Here is a 17,908-nt window from a genome sequence, read left to right on the forward strand (position 1 = left end):
GTCCACAGTGACATTCAGACATTTAGATCTTCATAATAAAATAGTGAAGACTGCAGTCAGACACAGACTTCAACAAAGCTTCCCTGACAGGTTTTTTTGTTGTTGTGGTTGATATTAATGCACTTCAGTATGAAATTTGACCTCTGCCAAACCCAAACGGGAAAGGGGCACTCTCAAAGACCTGCACCAGTTTCTGATCCAAATGGCCATGCTCTCCCAGTTCGGAGAGTCTCTGATTCCTTGTTGCGAGCTGGGCTTCTGGTTTGGCCTCCAACCGAATATGCTTTTAGCCACTGTCATTATGTGAGTGCAAGATGGACACATGGCCATGTGTTCTTTAGACCAGTTTGGAAGGTGGAGCCACCCGGTCCTGCTCCGACAGCCCGCTCCCGCTCCCGCACGCTCGTCTCAGGCAGCCAGAGCTGCAGCTCCGTTCTTGGTGAGATCTTTGTCTTGGCGTTGTTATCTACTCTGAGGGGTCCCACCTACTGCTGGGGGACAGATGTTATAGCTGCAGGGGTTTAAACTGGAGCCAGTTGTGTTGGAGTTGCTGTTTGTCAACTTGGAAAGTAATTTTAAAATCTGAGGTGGTTTCCTGTACTCACACCTATGAAGTTTAAGAAAAAAAAAGTAATATGAATCAAACATCAAGAGGAGTAAAGGTTTGTTTCTGTTCATGTTTCTCTTTCAGGAACTAGAAACATGTGTACTGCATTATACTGGGAGAAAAAAATATATTAAATATTTGGAATGAACAGCCAGAGTCAATAATTTAACTGTTCACCACAATCCATTAAAAAAGTTGCCCATACTTCTTTATGCATACTGCTGTCCACCTACAGAACATGGCGTGCAGGGTTCCTTGCATATGCATCGCTGGTTACAAAACGCTCCTAAGGCCATGCAGTGTACAGTTTGCATTGCTTAAATCATGGACAGTGGAGCTGAAATGTTTTCAAGCGCTATAATCTTTTCTGTGCTTTCATGGCACAGAGGAGGCTTCGCCCCCGCCCCCGCCCCCTGACCCAGCCATGAGCCGGCGGGCCGAGTGGGAAAAGTGTGGTGTAACGCGGCTGTGGTCAGAGGAGTGCTTTGCTCCTCTGGGCTTTTCTCTGACCTCTGGGAGTAAAGCGTCCCTCACGCTCCCACACTCCTCCTCCGGTGACCGTGTCCTCGGGTGCCGGCGGTCCAGCCGTGTGTCGGAGCGGAGGCGCTTGGGCCGTGGGCGCCCTTAAGCGAGTCAGCGTTCTGGCCCAGTCAGATTGGTTTGCGGAGACGCGGCACAGGCGAGGAGGACATGGCGAGATAGTAGTTGTGTTTCCTGTTGGGGCTTTTCTGAGATTGCAGAATTACACCGAGATTCATCGAGTCTGAAATTGGTTGAATTATATTGGATTGCCTGCAAAAGAAACTCCTCCCTAAGGGGTTGATTGGGTCATTATTTTTAGACAAAGGGAAATGGCTACATTGGTACTGGGGTCAATCATGCGAATGGACCCCTGAGTGGTGGGTCTCAGCTAGCTAATGAGCTCATCAGGGAGGAGTGGTCAAGGTCTGCACCAGCCTCCCTGAGTCCCGGGTCCAGACTCCGGCCCGCCGAGACCTTGAGCTCAATCACAAAGACATGGCCGACGGTGTCTGCTCTATCAGAGAGCATATATAAAATAAATAGAAAAGTTAAAATATATATATTGGCAGGGAATCAGTTTTCTTTCACGTGAGCTATAGAGGTATAACAACACACACATTTTCAAGTTTGATACCATTTTTGATTGGTAGATCAAGTCTTGATTTGATTTTTCGATCTTTTATGTGTTACAAACTATGTACTGAATTGAAAATGCACTTGTATACTAATACTAAGATGGCAGAGGTTTCTGTTTGTTTGTTTTATACTTAATCACTTTAATGTTTTATACTTTTAAAGTGATGCTTATCATATATTGTAACAAGAAACATGTGGATTCATGTAGGGACTGAGGAAGGTTGTAAACCCTGTTCCATTTCATTTTATTAAGTAGTATTATTACATTTTAAGTCAGATTTAACCATGTTTAAACTGTACTGTAAGTAAAGTCTCACATACAAGGAAAATGTACTCCACATGTTTGCCTTTCTTCTTAAATAGAAAATAAATGTTATTACTGCATAAGGCGTAGGTGAAACAGTTCATTATGTGGATGTAGAGTTCTGTCCTTGAACCGGATTCATTATTAAAAACATTTCCAGCAGTTGTAACATTTACGAAGGTTATGGAGGCTGTGGACAATAATACCAACCTTGGCCCTTTTTTTTTAAACTAATTGGATGCATTGATGTTGCTTGAGGTAGGGCCCAGCAGTAATGCCTCCATTTGCGCACGCATCATGCAGAGACATTGAAGCAGGACTTCACCTCGTGACTTCACCTCGGGATCGGCACAGAGCGCCTGCCCTACTTTCCGCGTGGCTCTCCAGTGAAAAGCTGTTTCCATCTGTGATGATTCTGCAGTGTTCTTCTCTGGCCATCAGCTCTCAAAGACACAAAGGGCACCCGGCCTCTTTTTAAGCTTCAGTTAACTTTAATCTTAGTGAGAGTGAGAGGAAGAAATGTGGGAGAGTGAGAGGGCCAAGAAGAAAGGAGGAGGGAATCAGAGAAAAGAGAAGAAGAAGGAGAGAGGGGGGGAGGGAGAGAGAGAGAGAGAAAGGGAGGGAGAGAGAGAGAGAGGAACTTTAGGCCTTCACTGTGGATTCTTACCTCCTTGTCAAAGTAACTTCTGTGGACAGGATTTGACATCTTTCAGGAAAGGTAGGCCCGAAGGAATGCACACAAAGATTATAGCAACTTCAAATAAAATGAAAACCGCCATGGCCATGTGAGGAAGGCTCAGACCTTAGCCGGGCTCTGTTCAAAGCCTGTAACATGAAAAGGAACATTACACATAATGTTCATTAAATCTCAATTTTACCTCCATCCTTTGGGAACTTATACAAGCTTCATCCCCCCAGCGTAGCCGGAGCGTGACCCGGAGAGCGGTGCTGTGGACTCATTCGCTCTTCTGCTCTCGGCCCTGCGCGTGTTTTGTTTGTGGGTTGAATAACTACACAGCGTTAGTGTTTGCAGAGCAGAGCTGGAATGAGTTCACCTTCTGTTTCTGCAGTGTAAAGTCACTGCTGTATAACCGTATGCTTCTACACTACATGCTACCCTGGTGCATATGTCTGAGCCAGGGTACACTTGCTCACAGAAAGGTGTGCTCACAACCAGTTACAGTCCTGCCGACAACCCCCCACTCACCATCTTACCCCCCACCCACTATCCTACCCCCCCACCCACCATCCTACCCCCATACCCACCATCCTACCCCCCTACCCACTATCCTACCCCCCTACCCACCATCCTACCCCCCTACCCACTATCCTACCCCCCTACCCACCATCCTACCCGCCTACCCACCATCCTACCCTCCTACCCACCATCCTCCCCCCCTACCCACTATCCTACCCCCCTACCCACCATCCTACCCCCCTACCCACCATCCTACCCCCCACCCACCCACGATCCTACCACCCCCACCCCTAAACTGCCCATTACCAGTGGGGCAGCCTGGGACTCTCTGATTTTCACTTGTCATTCTCAGTCAGCAATTTCTCTTCATGGCAGCCTAAGAGCTTCAAGATTAGCCTATCGGCAACTACTGCAACTCGGGCTCTCTGCTATTGGTGGCCTAGATGCTCCAATCATCAGCCTCCTCCCTTTCTCTCCCAGCATGCCGTCTGTGTCGCTGGTTGGGGAGGAAGCCTGTCATGGTCTCCTGGTCAGCTAATGAGCAAATCAACTCTGCGAAAAACAGGTCCCTCAAAAAGAGAAAGTAAGTTTTAAAAAGAGAATAGTTTAATTGAGAAATCAAAGATGACAGTCCTTTAGGACGTGTGAGATTTATTCACTCCCATAGCCACACATGTCTCTTATTAGCTAATTGTTCTGCAGGATTTATAGCAATATTTCACACATCTCATTGGAGCCTGTTTGATATTTTGTGCAAAGCTTTAACACACTCCCATCAATACAGAATGAGATTAAATGGCTACGTTGAGGTATACTAACTGCAGTTTTATCTATCCTCTCCTGCAATCTAATTTGAAGGCAATTTCAGTACTCAAATTGAGTGTAATCCCAGAAGATGCTACATATGCTTACATGGTAACACAATGAAGAAATCCGATTTCACACAATTGTTTGATGACAATTGCAGCGGTCCTTAGGAAATATCCGTCATACAAAGAATCAGAATCATCAGTAAGTCAGTGAGGAGATCCCCTATGCCACTGCTACTGCATAAAACATGATCCGACATTCAAAAAGTAACGAGGCAGCTTTGGAGGGCTCACTGCTAACAGCTGTTTGATTCACTGCTTTTCTTTTGAGTGCAGTGTGATCAGTGGGTGTGGCTGCCCGGTCTTCCCAGTGGGTCAGCTGCCTCGCTATGCAGCAGTCTCCGTCTGAGGCGGGGGGATTAACCACGGCTCCGGTGCCGTGGGCGGAGGCCATCCTCTGCGGGACGGTCCGTGCCCGTGCCACTCGGCCGGCGGGAGTGGGACCAGCTCCGCGTGCTGCGACAGCAGCCTGGGGCGGGCGGAGTGGAAGTGTCTCAACTGGAAAATTAGTGGAACATCACAACTTAAAGCAAATGAGATAATTCAGTTCCTAACAAGATTACTTTTTTTCGGAACCGACATAACTGATGTAGTGTGTGCTTCACTAATTTGATAGAAATCTCCGTTTCTCTCTGCTGGGCCGGGGAGGATGTGCCACGCGCTGAATGACGTTTATCGCCTCTGTGTCTGCGGGTCCTTCTCATGTTTAGATCCTGGACCAGATGGGGAGATATGGGCGGGGCCTGTTCTAGAAGAGAAAAACTCCCCCCTCTGCTCGGAGGGTCAGGCCAGTTTGTGCTCAGTTGGAGTGCTGGCGGTGTATCTGTCTGCTCGCCCATGTGTCGAGTTCTATTATGCCAGCGATCTTCACCTCTATGTGCTAATCAGCTCGCCGTCCTGGCCGATGAACTTAATAACCGGCTAATCACCCCAAGCCATGGGGCTTCACTATTTATGCAGCAAGGCCTCCAATGTATTCAATAAATGCCAGTTCTCTCTCTCTCTCTGTCTCTCTCTCTCTCGCTCGCTCGCTTGCTCTCTTTCTGTGTATCTCTGTCTCTCTCTGTCTCTGTATCTATCTCTCTGCATCTAAATCTCTCTCTCTCTCCCCCCCCTCTCTCTCTCTCTCTCTCTCTCTGTATCTGTATATATATATATATATATATATATATATATATATATATATATATCTGTCTCTGTATCTGTCTCTCTGTCTGTGCATCAGAATCTCTCTCTCTCCCCCCTCTCTCTCTCACCCCCCCCCCCCCCCCCCCCCCGCCCCTTCTCTCTTTCCAATGCCTCTGACCCCTGCACAGGCTAGCAGACTGGGCATTTCCTGGGGCTGATGCATTATAAGACCAGTCAGTAAGAGGCGTGGGCAGGGCGACCCACCTCAGGCGTGGGCAGGGCGACCCACCTCAGGCGTGGGCAGGCCGACCCACCTCAGGCGTGGGCAGGGCGACCCACCTCAGGCGTGGGCAGGGCGACCCACCTCAGGCGTGGGCAGGGCGACCCACCTCAGGCGTGGGCAGGGCGACCCACCTCAGGCGTGGGCAGGGCGACCCACCTCAGGCGTGGGCAGGGCGACCCACCTCAGGCGTGGGCAGGGCGACCCACCTCAGGCGTGGGCAGGGCGACCCACCTCAGGCGTGGGCAGGGCGCCGCTCTCTCGTTCACTGGCTAATCACCTCCTGCTTTATGCAGTTGTATCGACTGCCCTTCTCAACTCACTATGTTCCTCTTGTTATTCAGATGCTGAATTATACACTCTTGACATGCCAACGTCTTGGCACGAGAAAATATGTGTGCATTCCATGATTACAGTCTGAGTTCTTCTCCCTCTTCTCTCTCCACCCCTCATCTCCTGGCACACTGTTGATCTTACATAGCAGATGAAAACAACTCAGCACAGCAGCGCCTTAGCATGTGATAATGACAGTTTGGGGTATAACAATAAACAAATTAAAATTTGAAATGCATGAAATTAAATTGTGATTACCCAAAGTGAGCAGATGATTGATCCCCATCTCATGAAAGAGAGAGCGGGAGGCGAGGACGAACGACGGTGCTGCACACGTCTGGGGGGAGCGACACCTCAGAGGCTGGCGGCAGGCACGCGAGCGTGTGTGTGAGTGTGTGTGAGTGTGTGTGTGTGCAGACGGGAGCTTGGCTGTGGGGTTTTATAACAGGAATATTGTAGGGATGGGCACACTGAGGTGGGCTGTGCTAATTAGCTCTCTCAGCATGCAGCTCGAGCGGCAGTACAGTCACAGTGGGGAATGAATATGGAACAAGTTGCCGTTGCACTAGAGAGAAGACGCTGGAACACACACACACACACACACACACACACACACACACACACACACACACACACACACACAGTCTACACACACACACACACACACACACACACATATACAGTCCTCCTGGCTGGCACACACCACCCCTTTCTTCTTTACTCCTCTTTCTCCTGTCTTCCTTTATGCATATATCACTTCATGTGAGGCTGGTTCCACATTTTCATTCTTTCATTAAAGTGAAGAGGTCCCAGCCTGCGATGCAGATGGAGTGGGGGGGTGTGGCTTACGGGGCAGGGCTGGTGGGATGGGGGTGGGGCTGGTGGGTTGGGGGCGGGCCTAATGCATACTGACTGCCTTCACGCACACATTCCACTGGCGTGACATAGATCAACAATGTTATATTTGTATGTTTTTTTTTATTATTATTATTTTTACACTCTGACTAGCAGTGACTGACGAGCTGAAAATGAGTTTACTGAGTGAATCCCTGGTGTCTAGGGGTTCATTTTGCTTCACTGCAGTCTCGTCTCTCCAGGATATTGTAGGTCTCACAAATGCCACCAAGTAAGATATACATTACCTCATCCAAACTACTTAAATCACAACTACTGAAAACTCTTAGCTCACCAGTATATAGTCAGTCTTACAACTCCCAACAAGTAAAATACAGGTCCCTTTATTTTAGTGACCGTAAAATCTTTATGCTCCCATGGAAAGCATATTTGTGACAAGCCAGGCAGCATATAGTATATTTGAAGCAAGTGCCCTTAACTGCCTATATCTCACAACCTTTATGTCTGTCACAGCACTAGAGGTTTTTATCTTCTCTCTCAAAAGACAGGAATGACAGCTATAACATAGATTGAACATGTGACTCGTGCAGAGATTGCTGGTTTACGTTTGTTAGTTAGTCTGACTCTTTTAGATTTCTGTCGGTGTTATTTGTTCAGAGGTGGAAAATAACACTGACGTAGCAGATAAGGGAAGTTAGAACCAGCTCCATGGCCTTTGAGTGCCGATGTCAGTTATCATAGGTCAGTTATTACAAGACATGCCGTGGTCATTACACATTCAGTTTCATTTATAAGTTACCTCAGTGTGATTAGCTTTGGATGTCTGGCAATAATAATGATCATTTTAATATTTTAGCATCACTGGAACATTACGATTCAACATGCTTCCAAGGTGCAAAACATTGAGTTGCAGCCACTCAATAAATGTTAATGACCTGGATTATAAATTACTAATTTGATGTCAAAATGAATTTCCTTACAAAGGTTGTGGAGTAGACTGCTGCACAATACCTTTTGGCTTTCTTCGGCTTCACGGGTGGTTTTGCACCATTCATAAACCACACATTTGAATATGGTGCAGTGGGTTACAGTTTCCTTCAACTGCTTTCTTAAAACATTTTTATATCAAATTTCTGTTTCATAAAACTTTATTTTTGTGACATGGACTTTAATAAATCCAGTTTTTTCCCCATTATGAAAGCCAGTGTGAGAGAAAAGGAGTGTGATGTGAACAGTGCTGAAACTTTGTCCTTGTTCAGAGCTCAGAACCCTTCTCGCCATCTTAAATGGAAGCATCTGTCTCTTTAAAGACATCGCATGCACAGAGCTTGTGTTTTCAGCGATAGCTGTGGAAACAGAAGGTGGGGGGGGGGGGGATAGGTCGTCAACAGTGTCTGACGACAAAGCCTTTAAAGTACATTATCTCCAGACCCGCCTGACTGCTCCAGCCTGAGCCGCCTGATTGGTAAACGCCTCGTGGCCGAGTAGCAGCGGAGGCTCATTCTGCTTAAATAAAGAGCGGCATTAGGCACGGGAGGAGCCGGCTACACCTCCCGAGCGCTCGCCATGTTTCCACGCCTGCGTCTCGGCCCCGGAGAGCTTGCTGTTCCTTCCATAATAACAGCTGCACACGTTTTCGCTTCAGATAAACAAGGCCGGCTGTGGTCGAGCCCTGCGAGCGTGTCGGTTGCCGCTCAGAAAAGCGGCAAAAGCTCGGATAATGTGCAGAACAAAATGCCCCCCCCCAAAAAAAAGAAAAAGAATCTGCAAGGTTTTATGAGCTGTGAGTACAGAGCAAGCTTTATAATGCTATAGCAGAGTTAGAATGACCAAGCCCTTTCTGGTCCAGTATCACACCCCCCCACTCCTTTCCACACCATCTCTGTGTAGCAGTATTGATTTTAGCCTTCATATGCCCAGATGAAAGGGTCAAAGGAAGAAAAGCATCCAGTATTTATGGTTTGATTATTATTAGTTCGGGTGGTGGATTTTCCCCCCTCAATAGTAACTTTGTAAAGTATCGGTGATACTTTGTCATTTTGTAGACAGCAGCTGAGACATGTCTCTCTGCCCATACTACTTTATAGGCAATCTCTCAGGGAGAAATTGGAAGTGATTTATATAATGGATGCTGGAACACAGTGGCATTTTCAAATGAAAACAGTCCACGGGAAATTCCGATAATAATTCACAGATTATTTCTCGGACTGTTTGCCGAGGTTCCTTGGGTGAGACCACTCTGGCTGTGGAAGCATGCACAATCACCCTCTCTGATAAATAGATAAATACCGCCAAACAGGCTGTAAAGCAACAGCTGAATTATGCTTTCTTAATGGTTTAATCAATCCCACTCGTCCAGTCAGAGCTCACAGCCATTCATCCTACCTGGAACAATAGCTTTATAATCTCAGGCAGGATTTCTCACTTTGAAAAGGATACAAAGGCCTCTCTGGGCTAAAAGCTTTATTGATCTAAGAGACCCCTTTGAAAAGGTAATTATGTGTCACGATTTGCTTGGATTAATATATTGCCTTTGTTTGCATATCAGGATGATGGATGAGTGCTTGTGAATGCATATCATCTGCAGTAATCCCGGATCATCAGGAAGGGCAGACGCAGGCATGAGATTATGCGGAGAGGCACGCAAAAGTGCAGACATGCCCGTCAGACGCAGGCCAAGGGGCCGCTAATCTCAGCTCCACTCTCCGCTGCATGTTACATGACTTTCATTTGCATGAAACGGCCCAGGGAGCAGGTGTGTTCAGTAGCCAATATTCACATTGTAGGCTGGTGTGTAGTGGAGGACGTGGTATACTTAAAAGATGAGCCAGTGGGTTAAGTTGACCCGCCACCTGTGTCCAGGCAACCATACACGTTTTATTAACTAAATTTAGTTTGCATTCTCCATTTCCAACTTTCTGTGAAAAAAAGAACCGTGTGGATCAATTGAACCATGTGGATCAACAACGAAAAAAAAACTATTTTGATTTTTATTATTTTTTTGCCTGGTTTATGCCAGTTTTTTGGCATATCAGGTGTGATCACATCGTACATCAAACATAGTTTCTTTTAGTTTAAAAGTTGAACATGTGTTAAACATGTGATTGAATGAGCAGAATCTGAACAGCTAACATGCCACTTAGCTAATTACAGAAGAACAGAGACTCTATATCTCTGCACAACAACACTACACTTCCACGCCTCTACGCCAGTGTTGAATCATCTCTACAGCTACTAGAGCTGCTTTGATGAGGACATGCTGGGTGTGTGCGTGTCCCAGCTAAAATATTAGACAGATGATTCATTTATATTTATTTCATGAACATCAATACTATCAGTACAACATTAATAATCTTTTTGAATTATACTTTCAAATTGGTTTAATGAAACAGTTAGAAACTGATGACTCTGATGGGATAAGTTGAGTTGAGTTGAGTTACAACACCACTTATTTTTGGGGTACCCCATATTTGATCTATTTGAGTTAGGTACACTGCTAAAGTTTCAATCGATGGCACACGTCCTGAAGTTGTGTTGTATGCAGTACCTTTATTCCTGTCTAATAGTCCCTCGGCTATAGGTCAACTTAAGTAAACACAGCTCATCTTACTCCTAACGGTCAGAGCTCAGATATGAAACCTGTAGCCAGAAAGACAGACTGAGAGCTCACAGGTTTTTTTCATGCCATTTTCTGTTTTGCATTAATGATCTGAATTTTAGCATCAACTTGTAATCCAGTAACTAGCTTAAGAATTTTTTTTATAATATAATAATATATAATATCAGTTTTTTTCTTTTCTTCTTTCCTTGAAATCAGCCTTCTCACATCTGTTGTAACTGCCGAAATAAGGAGGGGGAAATGGGGGACATTTTGTGCAGTGGAAAGAGAGACAGGACTTGTGTCTGCTTGCCACTCGTTTGTGAAAAGGTTAATATCACATCTGCTGTGTAGTGCTGCTTCAGGCCTCCCTCTGCTTTCTGCAGCCCTGCCGGGGGGGCTCACCCAGCGCCTCCTCCTCAAAGCAGCCTTCCCGGAGTGGGGGGGGGGCTTGACAGCAAGCAATCTGTTTGAGCTGGCGAGAGTGAGGAGGTCACCCAGCCCCAGTGCACTTCTTAATACGGGCCTACAGCCACAGACCACAACAAAACAAGAGACATGAGAGAGCTAGAGGGCAGAGAAGAGAGAACAGAGGAGAAGAGAAAGAGAGGAGGGGGAGAGAAAAAACAAGGGATGGGGAGGGTCAGAGGAGAAGAGAAAGGGGGTGGGAGGGAGGGAGGAGAAAGAGAATTACTGCATGTGCTGTCCTTTTGATTTCAAGAGGCCTGTTTCTTTTATTTTATTTTGATGGATTTCTATAAAAAAACAACAAAAAGCCTGCTTTATGACATGAAAGCAGTGACATTTCAGAAAGTGTAGCCATTTAAGCCATGTTGAACCTGTGCTTAAAAAAGCTTGCTTTCTGTAGCCAAATGAACCTCAGCCAATCTGACCCCAAAGACGCCATGTGCTCGTCTGTTCGTGCGCTTCTGCGTTGGGCCTCGTGAGCTTAGGAGTCGTTCTGTTCTGGCGCAGCGACTTTGCAGTCCGGCGTCTCAATTTTGGCTCGTCACGCCTCCTTCAGTTTTAATATTCAGAACATTTTCATGTTTCTTACCAAACTGTTTAGTATGTTTCTGTGGTTCATGTGTTTACCATATGGTATATGTTTAATATAATGATCTGGTAGAAAATCACGAGCCAGTGTCCTCTGTTCTCCACACTGCCCCAGTACACCTGACCATCAGTTACTCATGCAACCAACATAAAGAACTGAAGAGCTCAAGCACAGCACAGCACAACGTGAATAGAATCAGTATATTATCAAGCTTTTGCAATATAGAAAGAGACAGAGAGCACCAGAAATACGAATCAGCGTAATGGCTCCGGTGAGCTGCTAGCTTAGGGTGGGGGATTTGGCCTGCCTCTGGTCCTCATCCCAGACCTCTCATTGAAAGGTCATTCACAATATGAGAGAGAGACGCTCCACTGCTTCCTAATGCACATCGACGGACCTCAGGTTTGGCAGCTAATATGAAACATGCCATATTGCAGACTTGGTTGTTTAATTATACTGGGGAACAGTGCGGTGTATCACTCAGCTCAGAGTGCTTTGGGCAACACGGTACATCGAATAGAATCCTCATTATACACTCTGGTCAGAACTTCTGTTCTTTTTTTTTGTTTTTTTTATGACATTTGGACACAGTGTCACTTTAGGACACTGGAAGTATACACATGAACTGCACTACCTTGCTGGGAGTGATACTGGGACCCCCCCCCCCCCCCCAACTATTGTTAACTTTTTCCTTTTGTCTTTCTAGAGACAAACAGACTGAGTATTCCTTATTGCCAGGAGTGCAGTGATTTCAATAGAAAATGTACCATTCATTCATTTATATCCAGTTTGAGATGTCCCATCTGTCACATGCTCACATCAGAGTATGGTAATGCTGAATATTAACTGTCAAAAGTCATATACCATATGCAATGAAAGTGAGGTGATTTATCATTTAAAGTATGTCTGTATATGTTTATATGTGTGTCTTCCTAAAAATTTTCTGCAGAATATATGCACAGGTACTACTGAAAATAGACAATGAGTTTCAATAATTCATAGGTTAGTAATGAATTTGTCTATTGATGTTAGATGAGGTGCAAACCAACACGTTCCACTCACAGTTTTATATTGTATAACGTTCCAAACAACGGTGTTACACCTACGTACACCACACAGTTCCATTAGAAAATTTCACTGGACTTCATTTAATCGATCATTTAATTTTATTGTTAAAGTAGTTAACAGTTTCTGATAACCTTTACATTACACGGTACAGCCCTAAAATCAAAATATCTCCGACACCTCAATGTACATAATACTAAGTGACTGTAGAGTTATAGTCACATAAAATGCTATGACAAGGCTATTGGAACATTAACGTCTGGCGTAATTAAGCTTTCATCTCCCATGGTTTCACCCGCCTCTGCCTTTCTTCTTTTTTTCTTTTGTATAGCTTCGGGATACGAAGTCTACAGACCAGAATACAACACTCCTGCATTTCCTGGCTGAGACGTGTGAGGAGAAGTATCCTGAGATCCTGAAATTCCCCGACGAGCTCCAGCATGTGGAGAGCGCCAGCAGGAGTAAGACTGCCCTCCCTCTGGGCCGCACATACAGCTACACCATACAGCTACACCACCTCCTACGACACTCCTACGAGATGTACACATCTATGCCTGGATGATCGCTATACTCAAGAAAATCATGTTTATGATTCACAGAAAATAACAATAGAGTTTCAACTTACACAAAAGAACCAGTTGACCTTTTTTTTCCCCAATAAAAAAAAAACATTAATAAGCTTTGCTGAATGAACATTTAAGTGGTTATTACACTCGCTTTATGTTTGCAGTGCTCTTTAATAGGTGCTCTACTCCAACACACCTGATTAAGCTCATTAACAGCCTGCAGTTTCCTTGATTATGTGAACTGGGTATGTTGAAGCAGGGCTAGCTGACGTGTTGTGCAAGGTTGAAGCTGGTCACACTTGTACTGATCTGAAGGTACAAGCTTCAGACAGATGCTGTGTTTTTATTATTTTTTTTAGGAGCCTTTTGATATTTGCTTTTAATTGCTAATTTCATCTAGCCAGATCCCCAAAGACATTGTTTCTTGCAAGCCTTTTAACAAATCCTTTATTGGTTTTCTCAAAACAGTACCTATGAGGCATTTTAACCCTTAATTTAGATAAATTTATGTTATATAGACCAACCCAATAGATTAGATCCAACCATGTGTGGAGACTGTAATTAGAGCTGTTGCATTGATTGAAATAAACCCTGCTAATAGCCAATAGCCACTTTTAATCCTGAATTATGTATAAATCTTCTTTGTTCCAACTCATGTGAACAGGTCTGTTTTTATCAGAATAGCATTAAATAGTTTCTAGGGTCGATGCGAGAACTTTAATGAAGCACAGGGGAGTCCGCATGCATTTCAGTATGGCCGACAGGAGAGGTTAACAGTCCAAATGGGAGAGCAGCTTAGTGTGGATGATGGCTGCATTTAGCGTTACAATCTGTCTTAGGCGTCATGAAGTAGCGTCCTATCACGATGAGCTTCACTGCTACGGCGGGTTCACTGGGATTTGCTAGATTCAGGAAGGAAGGGTACTTTTTATTTTTTACTGAATTTCCTTAATATTGGAAGAAGGGGGGGGGGATTGGGAGCGTATTGCGATATTAGTCTCGGTCTGTATAATTTTCTGCTGAGAGTAGGTTTGTCTTTCCGGTTATGCTGTATTTCGTCCTTTCTATAATCTAATTTCTTTCTAATTCCGTTCAATGAGTTGTTTGCTTGAACCCCTTGAGGGTTATTTAGTTTGTTAGTTACCTAATTGGTTACCTAATGGAATTTAACCAATTATGTGCTCTACTGAAGGATCCAATCACTGTTGAAGTGGACTGATGGATGGGAACATGCTCAAAGTGTGAATGCTTTGAAGAGAGTGATTTCAGGGACAATCAATTGTTTGTACATGGCCATCATTTAATTACGTGTGACAGATAAGCAGTTGCTTGATTCGATCCATTATGGCGAATACTTCCGCAAGGCACATGATCAACACTGTAGGAATGGCTGTATTTACAAAAGGCAGGTGGGAATCGCTGCAGATGAAGAGTACAACAATGGCTTTATGTTACCATGCAGTGATACTTGATGACAACCCTAGGATGACAGCGCTCGTTGTTTGGAGTTTCGCTTTTGCACCTTCAACACACTTGTCACACTTGCTTTAAAGATGGCTTTAAAGACTTTTGATCTGTCTTTTTTCCAAAGGATAGCATCATTGTTTTACAACTTTTCAAGAAACCGAAGCTTTGTAGCAAACAAGCGAATAAGCAGAGTGTTCTGCTTATGCCAATTCCCTGGTCTGAGCTCACTGTCATCGAGAACGCTGTACCAGCTGATTGAACACCCATGCGGTACAGCAGCCTAGGAAGAATAATGAAGCTCTGTCTGGAGAAACTTCTACTGACGTTTATGCTCCTGTCAGGTACATCCATAAGAGAGCTGGAGGGGTTTTCCCCCCGTAACATAACACAGAGCTCTCCTTAACCCTGGGAGTCGTACAGCCACCACCTCGTTCATTTAGCACCTCGCATCGCTTTATTAACTTCCTCCTTCTCTTTCACCGTTCCATCACAACTTTCCTCGGCACTCTTCGGAGATAGATTCCCTTTTCTTCGTTCCTTTCGTTCTTTGTCTTTTTCCACCCTCGTGCGTTGCTCTTTGCCTGTCTGCAGGAGGAATCATTTCCTCTTTTTGCTTTATTAACTTCTTCCTCCTTTTCCGCTACTCCATGACAACTTTTCCGCAGCACTGTTTGGAGATGGATTCAGTTTTCATCATTCCTTTTGCTCCCCCTCATCATTCCTTTCGCTAACCACCACCCCCCCCCCCCCCCCCCCAAAAAAAAAATCCCCCGCATTGTATTTTCCTGTCTGCAAGAAGAATCAAAGAGCACTTTTGTCCCATAAGATCAGCATTTCATCCTGCTGTATCCCGGCCTCAAAGCGGGGGCTTCCGCCCTGTGGTTACGGGGTAAGGGGCGGGGCGTGGTGGAGTGCTGTGGGCCACCCCCCTCGCCCTGTCCCGTCCCACCCTGTCTTCCCCACGTCAGGGCTCACCAACCTCCGGCCCCTGCGGCACCACCACTTTGAGCTGCTCGCTGATGCCCGAGTCCTGCGCCAAGCCCCCCATCACACCGCCTGCTCCTCCTCGTATTCCTGCGCAAAGCTTTGGAGCACGAGCCCCCGGAGGCCCTTCCACAGCCCTGGCCGCCGGCCCACGACGGCCGCACAGCTGGAGGAGTAGATTAGCAGATTTCTGTTTGTTGCATCAAGAACTGGCTGAGGGGAAGGAGGGTGGAGGGGTGGTGGAGAGGGATGCTGGTGGAGAGGGCAGGGTGGAGGGGTGGGGGAGAGGGCAGGGTGGAGGAGTGGGGGAGAGGGATGTTGGTGGAGAGGGCAGGGTGGAGGGGTGGGGGAGAGGGATGTTGGTGGAGAGGGCAGGGTGGAGGAGTGGGGGAGAGGGATGCTGGTGGAGAGGGCAGGGTGGAGGAGTGGGGGAGAGGGCAGGGTGGAGGGGTGGGGGAGAGGGATGTTGGTGGAGAGGGCAGGGTGGAGGGGTGGGGGAGAGGGATGTTGGTGGAGAGGGCAGGGTGGAGGAGTGGGGGACATGGATGTTGTTGTAGAGGGCAGGGTGGAGGGGTGGTGGAGAGGGCAGGGTGGAGGGGTGGGGGAGAGGGATGTTGTTGTAGAGGGCAGGGTGGAGGGGAGATGGAGAGGGCAGGGTGGAGGGGTGGGGGAGAGGGCAGGGTGGAGGGGAGATGGAGAGGGCAGGGTGGAGGGGAGATGGAGAGGGCAGGGTGGAGGGGTGGGGGAGAGGGATGTTGGTGGAGAGGGCAGGGTGGAGGGGTGGGGGAGAGGGATGTTGGTGGAGAGGGCAGGGTGGAGGAGTGGGGGAGAGGGATGCTGGTGGAGAGGGCAGGGTGGAGGAGTGGGGGAGAGGGCAGGGTGGAGGGGTGGGGGAGAGGGATGTTGGTGGAGAGGGCAGGGTGGAGGAGTGGGGGACATGGATGTTGTTGTAGAGGGCAGGGTGGAGGGGTGGTGGAGAGGGCAGGGTGGAGGGGTGGGGGAGAGGGCAGGGTGGAGGGGAGATGGAGAGGGCAGGGTGGAGGGGAGATGGAGAGGGCAGGGTGGAGGGGAGATGGAGAGGGCAGGGTGGAGGGGTGGGGGAGAGGGCAGGGTGGAGGGGTGGGGGAGAGGGCAGGGTGGAGGGGAGATGGAGAGGGCAGGGTGGAGGGGAGATGGAGAGGGCAGGGTGGAGGGGTGGGGGAGAGGGCAGGGTGGAGGGGAGATGGAGAGGGCAGGGTGGAGGGGAGATGGAGAAGGAATTGGTGAGGCACCATGTTTGAGGTGCAAGTTTGCATTGAATACTCACATGTCGAATGACGGGCGCTGGAGCTCTTAATACACCTGGCTGAAAAGTGCAATCAGTGCTGCTTGATTTGCCTGAAAATGTCCTCTTGCTTTGATTGCTGTAGAATGGCCATCAACCTCTAACCACTGAATCTTCAATCTCTCTCTCACTCACTCACTCTCTCACACACACACACACACACACACACACACACACACACACACACACACAGACAGCGACAGAGGGAAAGGGCTGAATAAAGGAAGACAAGCTTTCCTTTGTCTGTTTTATTACGGACTGACCTCTCCTTTAATCACATTACACTGTACCTCACCCCACGTTAGCCTATGTTAATTGCCCTGTATTACAGCCATGCAATGCTAATGCTAGGGAACTGTTATGACAGGTCTAAATTGAAAGAGAGCTAATTGTTAATCAATGATAACTAAATCATTGTGCTGTCCTGAGTTGAGAGTTGCACTTTGGCATTTGCTAGAATTCATTAATGTGATTCAGTGAGATGCCATCCTAACCTCTCACGGTTACGCTGATCACATTTCCATTTGATGTGCAGTGCATTACTGTATGTAATCTATTTAAAGATCTTAGGAATAAATCAGTGATCTTGTCAGATTTGATTTTCCTCATGTCAGATTTGATTTCCTCTTAAACCTGTAAGGAACCCCTACCCACTGTACCGAGAGTGATTTTTAGGTACAGCAGGCTACTCAATATTTCATGGATCTCAACAGTGCAATCCATATATGTATGTCATCTACCACTGCAAGTTGCTGCAGAGATGGGGAGATGTCGTAACGGTCCCTTGTTGACTCGTTACTGCTTTCGGATCCACATGGTTGCCTCTCTTAATACCTCTGTGGCTCCGGGGCGGTGGAGGATGAAGCAGGTGGGGGGCAGAGGCGGCCGTGGCCAGTTTCCCCGGGCTGAGGCGCTCCCTCCGCTCACAGCCGCACCCATCAAGCTCCATCAAGGTCAGCGCTAATTAGAATGCGCGCGGCTCGGCCCGAGAGGCCGCGCCAGGAACGTGCTGAGTCTCAAGGAGGAGCTGGGGCGTTGGGACTGACCATGAAATCGGAGAGGCGCTGTGCTCTCAGCTTTATTCATGCGCTGTCTTCTCTCCCCCCCCTCAGACC

At 47.0% G+C, this 17,908-nt stretch overlaps 1 protein-coding gene across 8 annotated transcripts in view; it reads left to right on the forward strand.

Annotated features, from left to right (window-relative positions):
- Positions 1 to 17,908, forward strand: part of diaph2 (diaphanous-related formin 2) — a 346,005-nt gene that overhangs the window by 211,559 nt on the left and 116,538 nt on the right. For all 8 annotated transcript variants that reach the window (XM_077021911.1, XM_077021909.1, XM_077021914.1 and 5 more), the window contains one exon: positions 12,784 to 12,913. In XM_077021911.1, coding sequence (XP_076878026.1) covers positions 12,784 to 12,913 — 130 coding nt within the window. The remainder of the gene's footprint in view (positions 1 to 12,783; positions 12,914 to 17,908) is intronic.

The sequence above is a fragment of the Brachyhypopomus gauderio genome, chromosome 11 (genome assembly GCF_052324685.1).
Source record: "Brachyhypopomus gauderio isolate BG-103 chromosome 11, BGAUD_0.2, whole genome shotgun sequence".
Taxonomy (NCBI): domain Eukaryota; kingdom Metazoa; phylum Chordata; class Actinopteri; order Gymnotiformes; family Hypopomidae; genus Brachyhypopomus; species Brachyhypopomus gauderio.